The sequence below is a fragment of the Pezoporus wallicus genome, unplaced genomic scaffold (genome assembly GCF_028554395.1).
Source record: "Pezoporus wallicus isolate ANWC-B61680 ecotype Strahan unplaced genomic scaffold, APGP_CSIRO_Pwel_v1 contig_4816, whole genome shotgun sequence".
Taxonomy (NCBI): Eukaryota; Metazoa; Chordata; class Aves; order Psittaciformes; family Psittacidae; genus Pezoporus; species Pezoporus wallicus.
This window is the reverse complement of record NW_026640990.1, coordinates 1,326,366-1,348,266: the sequence shown is the minus strand read 5'-3', so window position 1 is coordinate 1,348,266 and position 21,901 is coordinate 1,326,366. Positions and strand designations below refer to the sequence as shown.

Below are 21,901 nucleotides of genomic sequence, written 5' to 3'. Positions count from 1 at the left end.
CGTAGTTGTATACTGCATAAATGGATAAAATGTGCAGAATGGGACTCAGGGTGGAGAATAGAAAAGGTTTTGTGCCATACTTGTGCCAATTCTATCAAAAAATCCTTGCTTTTCTGGGGAGATACTGCATAAAGACTGAGGAGGTAAATGAATACCTGATTGAATCTAAAGAAGTCTTGTGGACTTGTAGGCCATCTGGCTGCTTCTGGAGCTGCCTGTGTATTTGCCAGTTTTGCACAGCCTTGGAGCACCTTTTGGTTTAGTAGTAACTTCTGTGCTGCTAGTATGACTTCCGTGAGTGGGTGGCTGTTAATGAAACAGTACCCCACGTGCCTTAATTGTAACAGGAAGTGTGGTTTCTGTTTAAGTGTACTGCTAACATATACCCTTAGGGAGAGTGAAAGACATTTTGCTAACACTACTATTTAGTGTTACTGATTTATCCCACACAAGTAAGTTTGTATCCCACAATGATACCTTTTCAACACCCTGTCTCCCACAGTACAAAAATACAAGCACAGTCTCGCCTACCGCTGTTGTCCAGAACATTAATGATACCCCTTTTTTTGTCATGTGCAGTCAGCATTTACTTTCTGTTATAAAACTTCACTTTTTTTGAGTGAGGCTTTTGTAAAGGTGAGAAAGTAATAGTGATGGCTTTGTATGTTAAATATTTTTTCTGCGGAAACCACGTACAATATGGCAGAGTAAATCCTCTTTCCTAAGCCAGTCAAGCAACTGCAACTGAGAGAGCAGCCTTTGTTTACGGCTGTCTTGTGTGCTATAATGAGTTAATCCCAGTGATGTATGCAATTGTTGTGGAAGATGGATTCTGATAACTTTCATAATGATTTCATCCTAAATAATACACACCCCCCCCACCCCCCCCAGTTTATTTAATTAATAAATTATTTTCTTCACCGTGAAAAATACATTGGATTTGTGCAGGAAGATGTGCTTGATCAGTATTATAGTACCTGTTGAGCTGTACCATACAGTGATGTTCTGGCATTTGTGTTACTAAGTCAAAGCTGAAAGGTATTTGCTGTGCTGGAAACAGATTTTACAGAAATCCAATCAAAGCCCAGTGAATTATTGCTTGTTTTAGAAAGTTTTATTTTTGTGATTGGTCAAAAAAAAAAAAACAACAAACAAAAAAAAAAACCCACCACAAAACCCAACCAACCAGTTTAAGAGAAGACTTTTGCTAGAAGAAAATAAAAGTTGATACTAACCTGATAACTTGGCCTTTTTTTGTCTTCTGATCCTAATAAATCAAATCTGCAGGCTTTTCAATGGAAATAGGGCTATTATGATCATGTTTCTTTGACTAGTTGCCTCACTTTCATCTTGGGTCCTGTATTGTTTCATCAACCTCATTTTATCAGATTTACGTCCTAAAATAGATTTTGTAAATGTTACCTTTGGTTAATTTTCTGCAGGCTTAACCATTTTTCATAAAAAAGCCATGATGAAGTCATTCTAATATTGAGTATTTTGAATACACTGAAATATCTGGAAGCATATCTTTCTTGCCAGAAGATATAGCAGTTCAGTTGTTTAAAAAGTTCTCAAAAATAAGGGTTTGGAGAATGAGTGTTTTTCAAAAAAACCCATGCACAGCACTTTTGTCTATCTTTGACCTTTTACCTTTATTTTTCTTTCCTACTCAAAAGGTCACTGTTCCTCAGAACTTTAAACTTTTAGTTTGTAGCAGCCACTGTATGTTCAGATCTTTTCAATTGTAGTTTTATATATTGCAAAACAAAAATCAATAAATAGAATTTACTTAAAAGGAGATGTCACAGGGCACAAAGGCAGTAAGAAAAGGATTATGAAGTTAATCACAAAAGCCTACTACCTTTGCTTCAGTTTTCAAACACAATGAAGACCATCTCAGTGGCTGAATTGAAAATGTATCATCTGTATTCATATTTTTGCATCATTTGGTTCCATAAAATAATCCTTTTGAAGTAGAATTGCTGATGCAGCTGCTGAGTGGATGCTTCCATATGATCCAAGCTTGGTTTTACAGAAGAAATATCTTTATTTCAGATCAAGGAAAAAAATTTCCAGTTAGAGCACAACTTCAGAAACCACAGGCCTCGATCCCGCAGGAAAGTAGGTACACATTAAATGTTAACAGTGCTATTTGATTGCTAGCCTTAGTAGTTTATTTTAATAGTTATGAAGAACAACTTAGTGTTTCTAGCCTTTCATTCAGTATTTTGATATAACTTCTGAGAAGTGTCAGGCTGTATGAAACTTCTCAAAACACTGATTTTGGTTTAAATTGTTGATCTCGCTGCTTATGCTGCAGGAATATTTAGGAAGATTTCTGTTGCAATGCCTAAATCATAGGTGTTTCATATTCAAAAATGCTTTGTTACTGAAAGCCCTGCAGATAAAGAAAAAAAAAATTTGGATACGTGTTATTTCATGGCTAATTATTGCTGAATATTAGCTTTTGTGTATTTGTAAACCACCTGTACCTGTCCTGAGGGCAACAGGTATTGTAGTCCCCTGGTAATAGTGATTGACAAGAACTAAATACTGAATGGATTAGTATTGCTGCTATTTAATATACAGAATAAGTACTAATAGAAATTACTTTATGGTCAATAATGATCTACATTCAGATAGCATTTAGAGATAACTTTATACTAATGATTACAGGTACTTTTGTAGGCAAGTGGAAGCTTGTGATTTTCATAAATTTAGATACTGATTAGTGGGATTCTTGCTATATCACTGTGCATGGCTAGTGACTGCTTCTGTAGACAGTATTCCAAAAACATTATTATTTGAGCCAAGTAACAATCTTGAAGAAAAATTATCTTTGGTTAAACAGGTCAGTTAGAGATAGGATTAGTCTTTGCATGAAAGCTTGTATTAAAATTTAGATAAAAGGTATTTGGTGATTGTTGCCATCAGCAAACAGAAGCTTAAAAAAATAAGTCTTGTTGCTACCTGTCCTGTCCATTTGCCCATATGTACATGTACTTTCTTCCACATGTAAGTTCTCTTAATTTCTTGTTAGGTCCATTAGCCTAGTGTAAAGCAGTTCACATAAGTCTCAGTGAGCTGCCATCCACTTACAGGTATAATCTTTTAAGCCTGATGATATGATACATCCCTCTGTCTTATGTAGAATCTAAGACTGGTTTAGCTACAAGTTGCTTAGCTTGATTTCTAGCAGTTTTTATTTTCCATTGGGTTCCTCTTAATACTTATATTTTTCTTACTGATTTGGTGGATAGGTGATATTGCTGGTGCCAGCATGAGCTGTTGGCATAAAGATCATCCTTCTCTTTTCTGGCAAAAGTTGCAAGCAAACATGTAGTGTGTTCACTTCATCCCAGAGCTGTTTCAGATTCTAAGTATATGAAACTGTTCGTACACTGCTTGCTGTTTCTTCAATTTTTCAAGGTTATTGTACAGCTGCAGTACCTGGCTTTTAAAAAGACACAGTTGAATTTTGAAGTAGCATGGTAAAAGTGCCAGAAGAGTTTCCTGGGATGTAAAGAGAAAGGATTATTTCTTTTCCCTTTTTTATTTGTTTTTGTTGTTGTTGTTGTTGTTGTTTGGCAAGTGTCTGAATAGATGTGCTACTCTACCAATATATGTGAAGAATTGAAAACCTCAACCAAACAGCCCTACAGCTTGGATTGAACTGAAAGTAAATACTCTGAACCTGGCTATTAACTCATTTTCTTCTGTTGTAAGGTCAGTGAAACAGTGCTTAGTTTTGTTTGTTTGTTTGTTTTGTTGGGGATTTTTTTGTATTAGAAGTACAAAATTAAGTGTGCAAATGAGGGAGAGGAAAGCTCACAGTAGAAGTTAAAATTCAGAGTTTAAAGGATAACCTGATTTATGTATTTGTTATCTACAGGGCCAGCTTTTCAGCAGGTAAAAGACAATAGAATTGCTTTTGCATACTGTAGGAATCAAGTTAGTAACTACTTACTGCTTAGGATGTTCATCACCAAGCCGTGTTAAATCAAAGCTGCAAATTAGAAGAATATACTGGTTTTATCCCCAAAAACTTCAGGGTAGGGGGTGTATGAGTATTCTTGAGAGGAAAAGGAGTTACAGTTTTGCATTATATTGTTCTTATCCTTTGTCTTCTGTTGTTTGTTACTTCTGTTATTTTATTTGTAGCTTGAAGCTATAGTTTTACAGGCATAAAGAAACTTGCCCAGAGGTAGAATTAGTGTGGTTTCTTTCAGTGTTAGAGGGCTTAAGTAAAGACTTGATGAAACTATATTTGTATGTGAATTTTTTTTTTTTAAACCAGGGATTTAGGCATCTGGCTGCTATTAAATTCAGGAGTGATAGGAAGCTGAAGCCATATCGCCCTTTTTAAATTACTTTGGCCTAATGCTTAACTGATTATCATGGTGAGTGAATAGTGAAATATAGAATGAAAATAATGAATAATTTTAAGGTATTTTAGGGGTAATTTAAGGCCATGTATATAGCATAACACAATGCTCATAGAGTATTTAACTACTGGAGGAGGATTTGTAAAGCTGTTTTTAGTTTTGTCCTGTGCGTAGCAAATGACTAGAGATTAACAAACTGCTAATGACATAGTTGTTCATTTTGAAAACCTTTAAATTTAGAATTCCTGTCTTACTCTTTAGGTCAGGGGAAGTACACTGTGTACCGTACATAATGAATTTCTTGTAAATAGGTATATTAAACTTCAGTTGCAGTGTCTTGCAAATGTAAAACCTGCTGATGTAGTTACTGGTTTTTAATAGCTCAGACTCTGACCATTTGTGAGATAAAAAGCTAGGCTTTCATTGGCTATTATGAATAGAGCACATTTCCACAAATGAAGAAATGGTGTAATAATTAACAGGCATAATGGATATGTGCACTCAGGTTTCAGTTATATCTTTATGAGCTTTAGCTGCTGTTATCTTTGGTGTAGATAACCCCCTGTCTATCCATACATAACTGCACCACAAAAATAGATTTGTTCTGTTGCAGTGGCATTTAGCTAATATGAGTAGCTCAGATTTTTTTCATTGGCATTGGTGGGTTTTTAGTACTGTGGTAAGTCACTTTTTGTTATTAATACATCTTTATCGTGTCAACGCTATATGGGTATCAGGTGTGCTTATAAAATACTTTTTAGGACAAGCACCTGAGTATGTTCAAAGTACTCCTTAATATTAGTTACAGATCTTCATGTGTATTTATTCTAGTAAGACTGGAATAAGATGGTACCTTATACCTGTGACAGGTTAGTATTCATCCCTTGTAGAAAAGTTGAAGATTGAAATGAAAGAGCTGCTCACTGTACCAAAGCCCAGTTTGGAAATGACTGATTATTTCATTAATCTCTGCATGGTATGCAAGTTCTTTAAAGTGGCATGGTATGCAAGTTCTTTAGAAGTGGCATGGTCAGAATTTGGCTGTTCAGTGTCTTTTGTACTATAGCACACATGTGGAAGAAAAGTTTTTTTTTAATTCATTTGAGCCTTTTATTCACTTGAATCTCTTAATAAAGAGACATTTATATTGTTATACTATAGACTATCTAATTAAGAAAGCTACCCATCTGTACTGGCAGTAACCATGGTAATAACAAATGAAAAAGCTACAACTAGACTTGCGTGTTTTGAAATGGGAGAAATTACTTAATCTCATCCATAAGGTTTCATTTCCAATTTCATTTCTAACGTTCATTTAAAGTAGTGGTGACATTGTCTTTTGGTTATTTGTGTGTTACCATTCTTTAGTTATATAACTAAGCCTTTCACAAGTATGGGAATTGTCTTTCGGAAGTTGCATTCGTGTGAGCCTAAATTTATTTAAACATACAATTGCAGATGTTTGGATATAGCAGTCTTCTACGTATTATTTGTTTTGCAGTGAGCGTAAAACTGAGTGATAAGATACTGTGTTTTGTAGTTTCTTTGTATTATGACATGATATGTTTAATTTTGGTGTTTGTATGTTGCTTTTCCTGTTACACCTGTAATAGACCTCTTGGTCAGTGTTCCAGGATGTTTATAGTTTTTCCACATTACTGTGAGCTTTATGAATGTGCAGATTTACCGACATCTAGTGGGTTGATAGAAAATTCTTGTTAATTTGATAAGGGCTAAATTAAAAATTTATTAATCTTTTTTCAATGCTGTATTTATTTCAATGCCCTTTTCCTTCTGTTTGCAGCTGGCTGAGCTCTTGAATTTAATTTCTGCAGCTCTGTTTGCTACCTCTGTGGAACAGCCTATTGCAGCAACTTCTATTAACACCACTGCCAGAACATGTAGCTAGGTGTCTGCATTTTAATGAACACTTGTAACTGTAGCTGAGTATTTTAAAATCATACTACATAAAACACAAATGGCCTTTTGTGCTATGTAAGGTGGTCTTATTTTTAATTAGCTAGGAAAGCTAGTGGTTTCTTAGGTATTATGATACTACATAAATGAATTAAAGCAAGTTCTAAATCATCCTCTCAGGTTTCACTGACCTCCTAGTGCTTATTAAATAATTATAGTTCATCAGCAGTATCCTGAAACCTTCCATATCATGAAATAATCACTTAATAGAGTATTTGCATGCTAAACCAGCATGTAAAATATTTAATTTCTAACAAATTTTAAACTAATTTTAAATAACTCTAGTATTTTTAATAATTTAGTTGAAATCGTAATTTTCTGAGAGAGAAAATCAGCTTTTAACTATGCTGTGAAATTTCCTAATAAACATTTATTTCACATGAATTAAAATTAAGTACTGAATAGTGAGTTCACATTTGGCTGTTTAATTAGCAATAGCAAGTGACGATAAGTCTGCTCAATAATTAGACTGTAATTGAACTTTCCTATAATTCTGCATCTGCTATGTTTTCAAGTGTCAGAGTCAGAAATTAAGCCCTACTGTAAATGTATATTTTTATGCAAGTTTGACTCAACAAATAGCTTCCCTTTTTTTTTTTTCCTTACGTTCAGTTTTATAGGCTTTAAGTAGTAGTGTTTTTACTAGTTAAATTTTGAAATGATCCCTTGAATGTTGGGTATTTTTAAATTTTTAAGAAAAGCCAAATCTATTTTTTTTGCATTTACTAATGTTTAGTGTTGTGCCTATTGCATTGTCCTGGGTACAGGACATTGTTTAAAGTCAGAATTACACAGCAATCAAAAATGTCAAAAAGACCTCAAATTCATATATTTGTGGGAGCACCCAGTATTCCAAGCCCACCGGAAGTGTCAGAACAAAGCAGATCAGCACCTGCTGCTGAAAAATGGAGAGAACTCCATTATTTGTGTGATACACATGGTCTTTTTTTTGAAAAAGTCAAAGGTGCTGACTGCTTAGTGCTTCAGGCAGAAAAAGCAGTTCCTACAAACCCTGACAGCTCGCAGCAGTCTGAACAGGGGAGTTTAATGGTAACAGAAGAATATTTGATATCTCTCAAACCTGTGGCAGTAACTTGTACCAGCACACCTAAAAGGATTGAAAGTTGCATTTATTCTGATTGTCAGATATCTACGCTTAGATGCACAGATGCAAATGCAAATCAGGCTGCGGATCCACACCTTCCACAAAAATTTGCAGAATCAGCTAGACAAGATAAGATATCACATGGCTGTTGTTCACACCTCACTGAAAGAAAAGGTGGCCATTTAGAAGTTAACAGCTCTGACATTTCTGATTTGGTTGCCGGTACTAAGCAGATCAGCATACATCTAAGGTCTGTGGGACAAGGTGTTCAATCAGATCGTAGAAATGATTACCATGAACATCTAAGTCAATGTTTGGATATGTTCTTCCCTGAAAATCAAGAGTCAAAACCAAAAGAAGAACCAAGTGATTGTCCAAGCTTTGCAGTGTCGACAGATACTGAATTTCGTAGTATAATGACTTCAAGTCAGATGGCTGTTTTTGCACAGGCTCAGAATGAGATGCAGAAGCGGGTCGTAAAACTACTGGAAATGGATGCAGGCAAAAAACCTGACAAAAGGCAGTATGATCACTTCAAACTTGATTCTGATGTTGGAACATGTCTCACTGTAGCTGAAAATGAATGTAAGGAGGTGTGTACATGTTTCCCTGAACTTTTCATTTTTGAGGGTGATGGAAAAAATACTTGCTTGGAAGCTGCAGAACAAGAAGGAAATGCTCAGGAAAATATAGAGGAGCTTCACAAACTTAATGTTCCTGTTGAAGAACTTGTAAATGAAATCCGTATTGAACCATTGAGCTCCGGGATATTGTGCTCTCAAGTAGACAGTTCTCATGAGAGTTCTTCTAAAAGAGCCCACAAGTGTGAAGATTCCTTTCACAATTTTCACTCAGCGTATAAAAGACACCTGAAATCTAAGAGAGCAAAACTTAATTCTTGTCCAGCTGGTCCTGGGATGAGAGTGGATCAAGAGAGGATGACAGAGTTCAAGAAACTTCAAAAGAAATTAACAGCACTTAAGAATTGCTGCAACAAAAATCAAAAGTACAATGTTTTGGTCACAATTGTACATCCTTGTCATATCAAAGAAATACAGGTGAAGACTAGACCAAAATCTTCATGTAAAGTTCCTGTAGCAACAGTTGTAGTTATTGACCAGTCAGAAACTGAGAGAAAAGTGGTGCTGTGGCGTGGTGCTGCATTTTGGTCGCTCACTGTGTTTCCTGGGGATATTGTATTGCTTACAGGTGAGAATTGTCATTTGCATTTTTTAATATGTGGATCTTTAGAATGCCTGTTTAAAGTAGAGCAATATGTAACCGTGGCTAAGCATTTGTAGGTCTCTTTCTTGCATTACTTACATCATTCAACCGCACTTTGAATTATCACTCATCCTTCCAGTGGAACATCAACTGTCCCATAGAAGTTTGCCCGTCTCTTATGTATAGTCTTTGGTCTGAGAAATATAAAATGCTGTTGTCTGCTAATGATGAAGATTCCTCCTATTAAGTCCTTTGTGCTATTTAACCCAAAATTCCCTTGAAGAGTACACATCTTGTGTAAGACAGCTCAGTACTATAGAATGATATTGTACTTAATTTAGGGTTGGAGTTGGCCAGAACTTGATACCAATCTGGCTATTTAGGTTTTGCAAAATGCAAAGAACCCAAACACAAAACCCCAGAAACCAAACCAAACAAAAAATACCATCCCCCCAACAAACAAAAACACCCCATGTGCCCCACCACAATATAAAATTTTTTGAATACTTTTACAGTTTAAGATGCCTATTGCTCCTTGTTAAGAGTTCTTTAAGTGCTTATAGGTAGGTACAAAGGTAGATAAAGAGATTGAAGATAAATTGGGATTTTTCTTTTCTGCTTAGACATTCTTACCTCAAAATACATCAGAACTGTTTCTGGGTAATCCTACTACTTTATTACTCATTCTGAAATGTAGAGCAATAATAATTTACCCAATACAGTTACCTACTTGACCTGCTATGAGGGTATTGAATCATAGAATCATAGAATAGTTAGGGTTGGAAAGGACCGTAAGATCATCTAGTTCCAACCCCCCCCTGCCATGGGCAGGGACACCTCACACTAAACCAGATCAAATATTTTATATGAATTGAAGAATTGCATCAAACTACTGAGAAAACTTACTAACTCATTGTAAATGGTGTTGGTAGATAAAAAAAAAATATTGCTTTGTTTCCAAGTGCCCTCTTTTGAACTGTCTTTCACACCTGTATGTATGATAGTTCTGTAGTCAAGAAAAGGATAACACACTTCAATATTATTGGTACATGAGTTGATAAGGTTGCTTTTTTCTTGCAGATATAATAATGTATGAGAATCTTTGGTGTGGAGAAATCATGCTGCAATCTACATTTACCAGTCAGTTACTGAATCTGGGGAACTGCTCAGCCCTCAATCCAGAAGAATGTAAGATAATACTGCATAAGTTTCCATGAAAATCACAGTAAAATAGCTGTACTATACAGTTAGTTTATATATTATATTTTATATATAGTACTCCTTTTTGTTGGCAATGCCTCATGCACAGGATAAAATGGAAATGTGAGCAACTGAGAGGTACAAAACACTAGGAAAATATGACAGGAATACCTGTGGACATGATGACAGCAGATAGGTATGTGGAGTTTAAGGTAACGTTGGGTGGTTACCATTCAAAACTGTGAATTCAGAGAAAACTGATTTTTTTGACCTAAGAGTGAGTAGTTATCCCAGGACTCAACCATAAGATGTCTGAGATTTCATGAGGATTAATGGTTTTTTGCTAAAAACTGTAGAGGCTTAATGAATAAGGAGGTCCACTCAGGGAAAGTCATTGACTGCAGGCTGTTAAGCACAAAGTCTTTAAAGATATCTGAGCCATGGAGGGTTGGCAACTAAGGGAAAATACAGTAGAAGTATGACCATGAACTTGTGTTGTTCTTACTGTCATCTTCTGTCCATTATTGCCAGCTGTTTAAGGCAGGTTTTGAGCTAAAAAGATCAAGAACAGTTACTTTTACCCAGCTATGATACAAGATTTCTTTCCTATTTTTGGTGTAACTAAAAATACTGTATTTAGCTTAACTTTGGGATATTATCAAGAGGAGGCAGATGAAGTGCAGTTTAATTTTGGATGAACTGTTACACATTTCAAGAATTTTTGCAGTAGAATTGCTGTGAAATGGTTTTGTTTTCATCAGTGTAAATATGCACCGATTACATTTTATATTTCTAAGCTTAAAAAAAAAAAATAAAGTGTTCCTCTAACTTTGGGTTTGGTTTGTTGTTTGGTTTGGTTTTGGGGTTGTTTTTTTTTCCTCAGTTTATCCCATAGTCAGTTGTGATGTTCTCCTTGGCTTGCTGGCATACATAGCATCAGAATTTCCACACTTCAAAGACATTCCACGAAGACCAGTTCAGAGGCTGGATAGTATTCAGTATATGCAGCTGGACCAGCTCCAGCCAAATACAGTGGTTCACTCGATCTTGAGAATTATCAACATTGCCGTATTAACAGGTAAGTTCATCCAGTGGACTTCATCTTCTGAAACTTCAACAGTAGGTAAAACTTAATCAGAATTGCCCTGCAAAATTACTGTTTATTTCCCATTCAGTACACAAGTATTTGACGTGAGAGTCACAAAGTAAAACCTTTGTCATGATCCACTCATGGGGGCATAGCAGTTAGAGAAATAGAGCTAGGAAGAGGAAGGGAATGATGGTTGTAGTCAGTTGCTGAAATGAGTTTAATGCATACTAGTACTGTTGACCACTGCTCGAGAAATGGGGCTAGCTTATGAAAATGTCATGTGGGACAGCCAAAGCTGACCTGACACCTTCCATGTAAACATTCTGTCATTAAATGAACATTTGATGGCACTTAGAAATTATGTGTTTTTCAGAATTAAATAAATTCTTTATTATTTTAATGTTTTTAGGATGTCCTTGCCTTTCTTATTTTATAATGAAAGTGTGATCTTTTATAATGTTTTTATTCAGAATATCTGTTTCTTTTTTTTCCTATTTGGAATGAGTTTATTAAAGCTAAGTATTCCTGATTTCTTAAATACATGCAATATTTCTTTAATACTCCATACTGTGTGCCCTTCTTGTGCAAGTTCTTTTTGATTTTCAACGCTGGAAAATGTTCAGTGTGACACTAAGGTGTCCTACTGTGATACTCCTGTTTCTTCTGCATAGGCACAACAGACAACTAATTCATTAACATAATTTGGTTTGGAAATATGTTTCCTGTATGTTTTTATTGTAAAGGCTCCTCTCCCCCAGAGAATCAAGGCCAATAGTCCATGTACTGATTTTATTATATGGGTTTTTTGGTTTATCCTTCTGTCATGCATTCCTTTCTTTCTAATAGTGAATGCAGTTATTTCAGGATTCCTCTTGCTGAAGCAATTTTCCATGTTAAAATTGATAATTTGTTTCCATTCATAATCAGGTCCTACAGCTGCTTCCTAGCATCTTCTCCACCTTCTGAAGTGAACAAAGCCAAATAATCTTGAGCCATTCTCAGTATTTCATGTGGTGTCCTGCCATGTTTTTTACCAGTTAAAGACCACTGTTCCCGCATGGAAAAGGAGTCTTCCTGTCTTTTCCCTGCATAACTGTTTTGATCACCTTTTCTTTACAGTACCACTGTTGCATAATAAATTTTGCACATAAATTTGATCATACTGCACTAGCATCATGTGTTATCCACACTATCAATGTCATGTTTATTCATTATAAATGGAGAATTCTGAAAATACAAATCTTCATATTATTGTACATAACACCAGAACTGTTAGATACTTAAAGCAAGAATTATTGTTCAAAAATTTACTTGTTTATGAAAATATTGTAGGTTTAGTGTGCAGCTGAAACGTTCAGGCAGTATCCTGTGTAAGAATGCTGTAGAGATCTTAATTGTTTCAAGTTGTGTACTGTTACTAATCCTCTTGGTCTGCTTCTATGTGACTGTATTTTTCTTCCATGTGAAAATTCTGGAGAAATGTTTTAGTGTATTCCACAGAAGTTCCAGGAACTTTAACTTCCAATTATGACAGTCTCTTGCTGGGAGATTATTTCTTTCCACTTATACTGGTGAGGATGAGTGGGAGCTGAAAGATGCTCACATACCTCCTGTTTCAAAGGGAGGTGTCCAGTTGCTGAGTATTTAGATGGATAAAGGTAAATTAATATACTTTATGCATTCCTTCAAACTAGATTAATCTTACTGAAGAAATCAGATTGCTTTCATTCTGGCCTGAAGAAATTTTAGGTGTATTTTTTTCCCTTGTAGTACAAGATGAGATGGCAGCATGAATTTATTTTAATAGGGGTGTGTGGATTTTCTGTTTTTATAAGATTTTTACTGTAGAAGTCATATAATTTCAAACTTTTTCAGAATCAGTGTATACCTACAGAGGTGGCAACCAAAGGAAAATTATTCTAACAGTAGAACAGAACAGAGATCGACACTATAGAATGGTGCTTTGGGGAGCAGGGGCTGCATGGTACCCTCAACTTCAAAGGAAAAAAGGTAAAGTCCTTGTAGCTATAGGTAGCTGTAAAAGTATTTTTGTGATGCTATTAATACCTTCAGAATGTGCAACATTTTTCCATGCAAGCTGTAAATACTCTCTGTGGAAGGACCACATAGTTGATACAGATTGTAACATGTTTTCTCTGCTCAGAAGTAGTGCCATCAGCAACATCATTTGAATGCACTCACTTCAGAAGACTGAGAAAGCATGAGTGTTTAAAACTTGAATCTAGACACAGGATGCCTAATTATTTAACTATAAAAAAACATTGAATGTTAACTGTGTTGCCAGTTCTGCTGAGTCTTCCCTATTGTTGTCTGGTTTAGCATGAGTTGCTGTTTTTTCTGCTTCTTATTTTAATTTGCTGTCTTCCACTTTACTACAGTGTCAGGCTGTATATCCTAATGGTCTTGGTATCAAGTCTAGCTGTAACAGACTAAAAGCATCTCTTGCAAGAATTACATGTGTAATAGCCTGTGTTTTAGCAGTGACTACTGCTGAATTTCATTTTATTCCTGGCATTGCTCTTTTAAAATACATGAACCTAGGTTTTTGTCAAATTAATAACTAAAGAGTTTGTATTTCTGATCAGTGGATACACTTAAGAAGTAAATGCTTTTTTAGTTGAAGTGCTGAATGTGCCTGCCTAAAAAGCCAGGTTTTGTATAGTGTAAAATAAAACCCAGAAAGGTTAAACAATCTCGTAGTGAATCTTGTAAAATAAAACCCAGAAAGGTTAAACAATCTCATAGTGAATCTTTTCCTATTAAATGTAGGCAGTCTGAATACTACCAGTTCTGCTTTGATTTATAAGTAATCGTTTAACTGCAAGACCTACCTCTTAAGCTACTTGAAGGAGATGGTTCAATTTAAGCATTAACAAATTGACTTTAATACAGAATACCTACATGGACCTTATTTTTGTGCATACTTCAGCATGAGCAGATGTATACTGTCTGTTAGATGCTTAGAAATCTTAGAGAATTTAGCATGCTAGAATATTAGACTTCTCAAGATATGGAATTTAAAAAAATTTTATAGCTGCAAAAAGAAGATACCAAAGGTAATTTCTCAGACAACATTCTCTAATGCTTAAAGCAGGAAAGTATAAGACAGAGCTCTGTAGTAATAAGTGTACTTGATGCAAAACTTGTGTCCTATTCTCCAACTAGTGTACTGTGCATCTAGGAGGCATTTTAACGATTAAAGGATTATCTGAAATTCAAGGTGAGTGATTTCTCAGCTGTTCAAATTCTTAATCACAGACAAACCATGAACAGAACAGCTGTGTTGTGTATTTACTGGTTGTGTAGGTGTGTACTGACTTATAACTTTTGAACTGTCCACATACTTAAAGTACGTAAGATGATACAGTTCTAGAGCATCTAAAAATTTTTCCTGGTAACTTACATTTATTTTTCATTTCTTGCTAAAAATCAGTCCAATCTTCCAGTATACAGTCATTAGACATTCAGTTCAAATTTTACACTTATCTGGTTTAGATTACCAAAAAGGAAAGATTTATTTCATATCACACATTTCTCTAAACTTGATTACTTACAGTTTACTCATGTTTTGTGATCAGTTTTCTAATCAACAGAGGAATATCAAAGATCTGAATAACATGCTAAATTTGGGTCTCAACCAAATCTTGTACCCCATTTAGACTGTCCTCCACTTCCATGTATCCCCGCTTGCCAAGTGCATGTTTGTTTCCTCCTGTTTAGATTTTGGTTTTTGTTGCTGTAGTGTTAGTGCCTGAACCTTGCTTTGAACCAGAACATACTCAGTTTGGGGAGGCTGCAAGATCTTTAGTCAGATACAAGATGAATGAAGCTGCTCAGAGAAGATATTTTGGAGTATTTTACTGTAAATCTGTGTTTGGCAGCAGATTTTTCAGGAGCTTGCACTTCTAGCAAGTTACCACCAAAAATCAGACTAATCAAAAATATGAAAATACTAATATATGCTAATAAAATACTTACAGACACTTCAATACATTAAACAAAAAGTAATGAATCTGTATTTTTCTGACCGTATTTCCAAAACCAATTATTTTGGCTGCAGTTTTCACCTTGAGGAAACATGGGAAAAAATAACAGCCTAAATAGTTATCAGATTTGATTAGTAGGTGAATACTTGAATCTTACAACAAAGCAAAGGACAACCTAAAATATATTACTCTTCTGTGATCTCAATTTTTAAGCAGTTTTTCTTTAGAGTTGATTGGAAGATGGAAAATTAATTATTTTTGCATCAGAGCATTATGGAGATAGAAGATTAAAAAACAGGGACATGTTAAAGGTGGAAGTTGATTAGTAACATAAAGATGGCTTCTTCTAAACATTGACAACTTTTCCTTATTAGAGCTGACAAGAAATTTCATAACTGTTTGGTTTTTTTTTTTCCAAAAGTTGAGTTCTCTTGGAAGCTGTATTCAGTCCAGGTGAAATAAAAGCATCGTCCTGTTATGGGAGGACTTGTGTAAAGTTTATAGGGAAAGGAAAAGCCCTACATGTTGTCAGGCTTCAAATGAAGTTGGCAGAGCTGACCATATGAGAATGTCTTGCTGATCTGTTTCTCAGTCTTATAACTAACCTTGGCTTTCTGAGAATTAAGTAGGGTATAAAAAGTAAACTCTTCTGGGGCTTATTTGTTTTTTTTTTTGTTTCTTTGTTTATTTGGTTTTGGTTTGTTTGTTTTGTGAATGCTTATTCTTTTTCTTTTTTTCTGTAGATCACATATGGGACTTCAAATACCTTCTGGTGCAACATAGTTCTGTCTCAGGTGATTTTGAACTGCACACAACTCCATGGTCATCATGTGAGTGCTTGTTTGATGATGACAAAAGGGCAATTGAATTTAAAGAAAAGTTTCAGAAAAGCAAAACATCCCTCATGCAGGTGACAAAGCTCTCGGCACATTTGGAGGAAAAGTGCTCAGGTAAAGCTGTTATCCATAGCTCTGTAATGTCTGTTGTGCAGTGCATAACTAATGGCAGAATCATAGAATGGTTAGGGTTGGAAAGGACTTTTAAGATCATCTAGTTCTAACTGCCCTGCCCTCCTCACACTAGGCCATGTCACCCAAGGCTCTGTCCAACCTGGCCTTGAACACTGCCAGGAGTGGAACATTTACCACTTCTTTGGGCAACCTGTTCCAGTGCCTCACCACCCTCACAGGAAAGAACTTCTTCCTTGTGTCTAACCTGAACCTGTTTAAGTTTGAACTGATTACTCCTTGTCCAATAGATGTTCTGTTGATCAAGTTAAATACTGCTTTTTTTTTTGTTTGGTGTTTTCATTTGTTTGTTTGTTTTTAAAGTTAGCACAGTTCTATGAGTCTGAATTTATTCTGGAGGCTGCTGCTGCTCAGTACCCAGCCAGACTGTGATTGCAGCCTCATTCAGTGAGCCCAGAGGCAAGATAGGTGTGGTATGTGGCACCATACAAAGATAGCTTTGGCGAATGGGAAGAAATGCTGCCTTTTGTTGTTCATGCTAATCAGTCTAGCAACGATGTGATTAATAGCTGAAAGTTTGTCAAATAGTATTTCTCCAAAACTGGAATTCTCTAAAGTGAGAGTAAAATAGCTACTGCTGTTGAAAACATACTACAAAAGAACACATTTTACAAAACCAGTAAAGCAGAAGATTGCCAAGGTTAATGTTAAACATTAAGAAGTAACTAAATGGAGTTGGTATTGCAACGTTTAACTCGAGTTTGTTATGTCTAATTAGTGGAAAGCTAAATTGTTAAAGCTGTGATTTTCAGTGTCTCTGAATTAATGTGGAAATTATTTGCACAATTGTAATACCTTGATCTCTTGTTCAGGCTCTTCTATAGTGGTATCTTATCAGCTGTAACCCTTGCTTTTGGTTTCAGTTATAAATAAAACTGAATGCAGATTTGACTGGAATTGTTGTTTTTGTAGGAGTGATTCAAGTGAAAGCTCATATCTTAGAACTGAAGTTTACTGTTTCAACTGGTCAGTACAAGCAGCTCATCTTTCGTGCTGACACTTCGCTGGAGTGTGTTTTGGCTTCTCTGCCTATGATTACGTATTCAGGTTGTGCTAAATGTGGTTTGGAACTACAGGCAGATGAGAACATGATCTACAATCAGTGTATTAGATGTTTGCCATACAACAAAGTAAAAATATTCTACAGGTAAACAAAATTAAAATAATGTGCACTATTAGGGAAGTAAACTACAACTTTCTCCATTTTAAGTTCCCTCATATAAAATTCTGCTTAAGGTATGTATGCTTCGCAATTCCTATTTTTCTAATGGATTTTCAAAGACCTGTTCTTTAATATGTTATACTGTATTATATTATAAGTAATATTCTGTGTTTAAATAGTTTTATTTCTTTGAATACTATGTCAGAGTGACAAGTTTTACCTTGTACTGTGTCAGTAAGCTAAGACGGAGTAGAAGCTTGAGGACCAAAGAAAGATTACTTGAGAGTCTTGTTTCAGCCAAATTTTGAAATCACATGAATGCACATCTATATTTTTAAACTGATTAATCAGCCCTAGCCTTGCAGAAATAAGATAAACATGTTTTCAACCAACATTCTCAAAGCAGAGATATAAATTGTCAGCAGATGGCACTGTTTGACAATATGTGCATTTACTTAGAGTAAATAAACAGATCAGTTGATGTAGGAACAATACTGAGCCCTGCAGAGTTCTTGAAACAAAAGATTAATCTATAATTTGATTTGCTTATTTGTGATTCAGGGAATGTAATAACTTATAACACTTATTTTAAAAGTGTGAACACTTAACAAATAGGCACCGTGATAGGAAAATAGGTATTGCAACAGGATCTGGGCATTTAGAAGACTTAGTCTTTATATCTCCGGTTTCTATACTGGAGGTCAATGAAATCATCCCCTGTTGTCTTTTTCCTTTGAAATGTAAGGGCACAGTTTCGTTAATCAGCTGTGACTGTACTGAAACTCATCTTTTCCTTCAAATGCCAGAGACACAAACTTTAGATAGATGCATGTGTGTATGCTTACATAGCTTTTTTTTTTTTTAAAGTTAGATACCTAGAATGTTGAACACAATAACAGTATCAGTAATAATGAGGCAGAAGTTAATAGAAACATATACTTTACATAAGCGTTGTCATATAATGTTGTAAATATTTCCTTCTCCTTTTTGTTTTTCCTAGGACAGTATGAATATTAAGCTAGAAAAAATCATGAAAACTAAGACAAGAAGAAATACTGTGTATTTCAGAGCTCACCTCTTAAATGTCAGATATCACAGATAGGTCCTTGTTTCTTACATCTGTTTTTGCCCAAACTTTGCTTCCTGGCATCTTTTCCCAGGAATTTGGTATGATATTGGCATTCCATTCAGATAATTTTTTTCAGTCCATTCTAATAAGTGTTTGTATTTTAAAAAGCTGAACATTTTAACAGTGGTAGTGATGAGATGAGAGATTCCTAGGTACTTGGTGCTAAGCATGGATTTAGTCTAACCTTTCTCTACTCGTGGAAAAGCCCATTTCACTGGCATGCTTGATCAGCTTAGTATAAAGGTACTAAAGACTATTTACTTGGTAGCCTCTAAAGATTGTTTATTTATGCCTTTAGAGAAATTTAGCTATATGCTTAAATATGTTTCTGACTGGTTTACAATCATTTAAATTCACCATGTTAAAAACAGTGTTTTTTAAGGAATAAAGTTGATCACAAAATGGCATTTTCTGTGCACTAGTGAAAGAAAACTAAGTGTTAGGCTCTGTTTTGAAGACTGTTGAAATTTCTTTCTCACCATGACAGTTAATTCCTGTTGAAGTAAATAAGATTATCTGAAAGAAGACTTAGATGACCTGGAGAACAGAGTATGAGCTGAGAAACAGGTAGTCAGAATATAATAATCAGGAATAATGCAAAATTAATCTTTTCTACTGTATCACTTGTTTTGTGACACATCACATTTGTAGACCACATTTGCCTATGGTTTTGAAAGCTTTACATTTTGTAACATCTGTTAGTACCTTTCTCTGCAAACATGTTTAAGTTAATTATACTGTTTCCAAAATGTTAATGTGTAGTATTTCTTGAAGTCAGTAATTTTCATGTACATCAGCATAAATTGTCTAAACCAAAATACATTTCTTCAGAGACAAAATAGCAATTGCCCACAATTATTTGGGTAGTGTATAAGCATGTAAGTGTATTCTTAAGCTTTCTGTCGTGAAGGGAGCCAGCAGTCTTTAATAACTACAGTAGTCTGGGCCTTGGTTTCTGTCTAGACCAACAGATTTGAAATAATCCCATACATAATCAGACATGGAGTTCTCTTACCTCTTTTAATCACTGAAATTATGAAATTTAGCAGTGGCTTTTAGATCAATGTATGGCAAGTCAAATGATTTTGCCTACTGGGAAAGTGGTGTATTTGCAGTCATTTGCCTCCATGCCTCACAGGCATTTCAGTTAATGCTGTTAGTTAGCATGATGCAGAATATACCTAAATTAGTGTGTTAATAACACTCTCTAGTTGTCAGTGTATTGCAGTACTGACTGACTGCCATATTTGACAGTGCAGATCTGCTAGTCTCTTGAAGTGACTGTCCTTCCTTCATTTCTACCACCTCTGCAGTGAGCACATTTTATATCCTCTTGGGAACATCTACCTTTGAAAAGTTCTGCATTGAAGATGACTGTGCCTTATTTTATTCGTTTATTTAACATACACTGTTTTGGTACTGTTCCAATGTTGCTATAACCAGGATTTATATTATTGTGATATGTCCTGATGTTTAGTATTTTAGTTACTTATGTGAGATGGTCAGGATAGAAGCATTGAATCCTCTTTTGGTCAGAGCAGTGCAGATTTTCTGAAGTGTGAGGGCTGTGATGGTGCAGATGTTACAGGTCAAATTCTAAATAGTCTCAGGGCACTGAAAGAGCATATGTTGGGTAGAAGCAGCATCAGCTCTAGAAATGATTAGGCTTAGTAAAATTGCTCAAGCTTGAAAGCAAGCAGAAACTACCTGTTGAACATCACTCTAGAGGACTGCTAAGGTATCATCATCTTGCAGAAGCACAGCAAAACCCAATAGAATAACTTATTTTATACTTTAATTATATAAAGTTCAAAGCCATAAACGACATAGCACGTATTTCATAACAATGGAGTTGTCTTGTCTTCCAGGAAAAGACCACTGCTAAAGCATTGTTTTCTGCAGTTGTCTAAAAGTAAGGCTTACTTGATAGATTTTGAAGTTATTTTAACGTTGAATAGTAAGTTCAGTGTAATCTCAAACTCATTCCAGCTCTGCAGATTTGACAGGCATGAGTGTGTAGAGATTTTCTAGTTTTTCTAGTTCCTGATGTTGTGTTGGAGGGTAATACTACCTTGTATTACTTTCAGAAACTTTGCTTAAAAAAAAAACATAGCAGCTAACTTTGAAGTCTTTTGTTTTCTGATTTAGACCTGCTTTGATGACAGTAGAAGATGGAGGATATGAAATTTATGTTCATGTGGTATCTGAGTTGATGGAAAAAATTTTCCTGAATATTCCTGCAGACTGGCTGAAGAGATTAGTAGGTACTGTTTCATAAATTATTTGTGATAGAAACAGGGAGTAAAGTTCACAATGGAAGTAAAATTTTTAACTATTGACAATTTAGGAGTGGGATGAGATTGTTCTGGATAATGTTTGCTTATACTGTAGAAGACTTACAAAAAAAAAAACCAACCAAAACCTCAGAACACTTTTGAGTTTGTCAGACAGCTACTGAAGTTAAGAGTTGAGGTATCAGATGGTATGAACATTTATTGTACTTTATATAGCAAAGTATTCAGTAATTACATGGATTCCTTATATGCAAAATAGACTTTCTTAGCAGTTTCGAGAAATAGCTGACATGCTTTCATGATGTAAATCGCTGAGCAATGTTTCAGATAAACTTCCCTTAATACATCCTGTTTGACTTTAGAGGTGTTTTACATGATTCACAGGTGTTAGTTAATGAGAAACAGTATTAGCACATTGGTTTTAAAATATTATTAAAAACAAAAGCTAATTTTATGTTTGAATATTGACACTTCCAGTAATTCAGTGTAGCTTTCATGGAAGTGGAACTTGACTGTTAAGTGCTATTGTGAAAATAAAGAGTAAGCTGGATTTTTCTGTCTTTTGCAGTGCCTTCTTCAGATATAACCTATGGCACAATAATAGCAGATCTGTGCCATTTGCTGCTAGCAGATACGGAAGCATCCTATTTGTTGGAAATTAGGAGCCATTTTGTACTAGATGAAAACAGCTATCCTTTGCAAAAAGATTTCCATCTGCTAAATTTTCATCCTGATCTTTGAAGGATTGACCTCTGCAGTAACAGAGACCGTAAGAATACACAGATGGCAAACAGAAGAAAACTGAATTAACTGAAGGAAGCAAATATCTTTAAACATACAAGAAAGGATTTGGGGTTTAACCTATAAAAAGAAAAAAGGACTGGTATGGAATATTTGCTAAATGCATATGCTGCTGCTGTAATACTTAAAATTGTCATGAAGTATATTTTATAAATATATTTTTATCTTAATAAACTCTTACTTAGTATCTGGTTTCCTTTCCTCTCCAGTAAAATTCACTAGTATTGAGACTGAATTTTTCTCAGATGTGGATGCCTTTCTCTGATCATAATTCAGTAATAATTTGATTTTAAGATTAGAAGTTCCTGTATTTGTCAATAGTAATGGGAAGTATTGAGGAATGTGTCACATTTTGTATGATCTTGTATCTGTTTCTTGGATGGGGGTATTTGTGCTATATATCTGGGTAAAAAATTAAAATATTTTAGAAGAAAAGAAGCACTGTTGGCACTGAGAGGTCTTGTATCATTCTTCATCCTTCATCTCAATATAACTCTCA

General features: G+C 35.1%; 1 protein-coding gene and 1 long non-coding RNA gene across 5 annotated transcripts; both read left to right on the top strand.

Annotated features, from left to right (window-relative positions):
* Positions 1–1,455: 1,455 nt before the first annotated feature.
* On the top strand, positions 1,456–21,526 carry SHLD2 (shieldin complex subunit 2). 4 transcript variants are annotated; one of them, XR_008973796.1, is made up of 11 exons: positions 1,456–1,973; positions 2,056–2,121; positions 3,593–3,726; positions 6,190–8,676; positions 9,772–9,879; positions 10,775–10,969; positions 12,857–12,991; positions 15,732–15,938; positions 16,929–17,163; positions 18,795–18,874; positions 20,456–20,571. XR_008973796.1 is itself a non-coding variant. In XM_057421599.1 (11 exons), exons 4-11 carry the CDS (start codon positions 7,167–7,169, stop codon positions 21,185–21,187), a joined length of 2,520 nt encoding a protein of 839 aa, XP_057277582.1. In that variant the 5' UTR covers positions 1,463–1,973; positions 2,056–2,121; positions 3,593–3,726; positions 6,190–7,166; the 3' UTR covers positions 21,188–21,322. The 4 variants fall into 4 exon arrangements, 3 of the variants coding, with proteins under 3 accessions (XP_057277582.1, XP_057277581.1, XP_057277580.1); XM_057421599.1 differs by lacking the exon at positions 18,795–18,874 and adding an exon at positions 21,170–21,322 and having other exon boundaries at positions 1,463–1,973; positions 20,456–20,567; XM_057421597.1 differs by lacking the exon at positions 18,795–18,874 and adding an exon at positions 21,170–21,526 and having other exon boundaries at positions 1,474–1,973.
* Positions 13,094–15,390, top strand: LOC130605828 (uncharacterized). The gene is made up of 3 exons (XR_008973798.1): positions 13,094–13,685; positions 13,731–14,058; positions 14,745–15,390. It is a non-coding gene; the product is annotated as an uncharacterized LOC130605828 (long non-coding RNA).
* Positions 21,527–21,901: the final 375 nt, after the last annotated feature.

Coding starts and splice junctions, on each gene's coding strand:
- SHLD2 (XM_057421597.1), top strand. CDS start 7,167: ATGTCAAAAAGACCTCAAATTCATATATTTGTGGGAGCACCCAGTATT. Junction 9,880..10,774: donor AGCCCTCAATCCAGAAGAAT/GTAAGATAATAC, acceptor TTTTTTCCTCAG/TTTATCCCATAGTCAGTTGT. Junction 15,939..16,928: donor TTTGGAGGAAAAGTGCTCAG/GTAAAGCTGTTA, acceptor TTGTTTTTGTAG/GAGTGATTCAAGTGAAAGCT.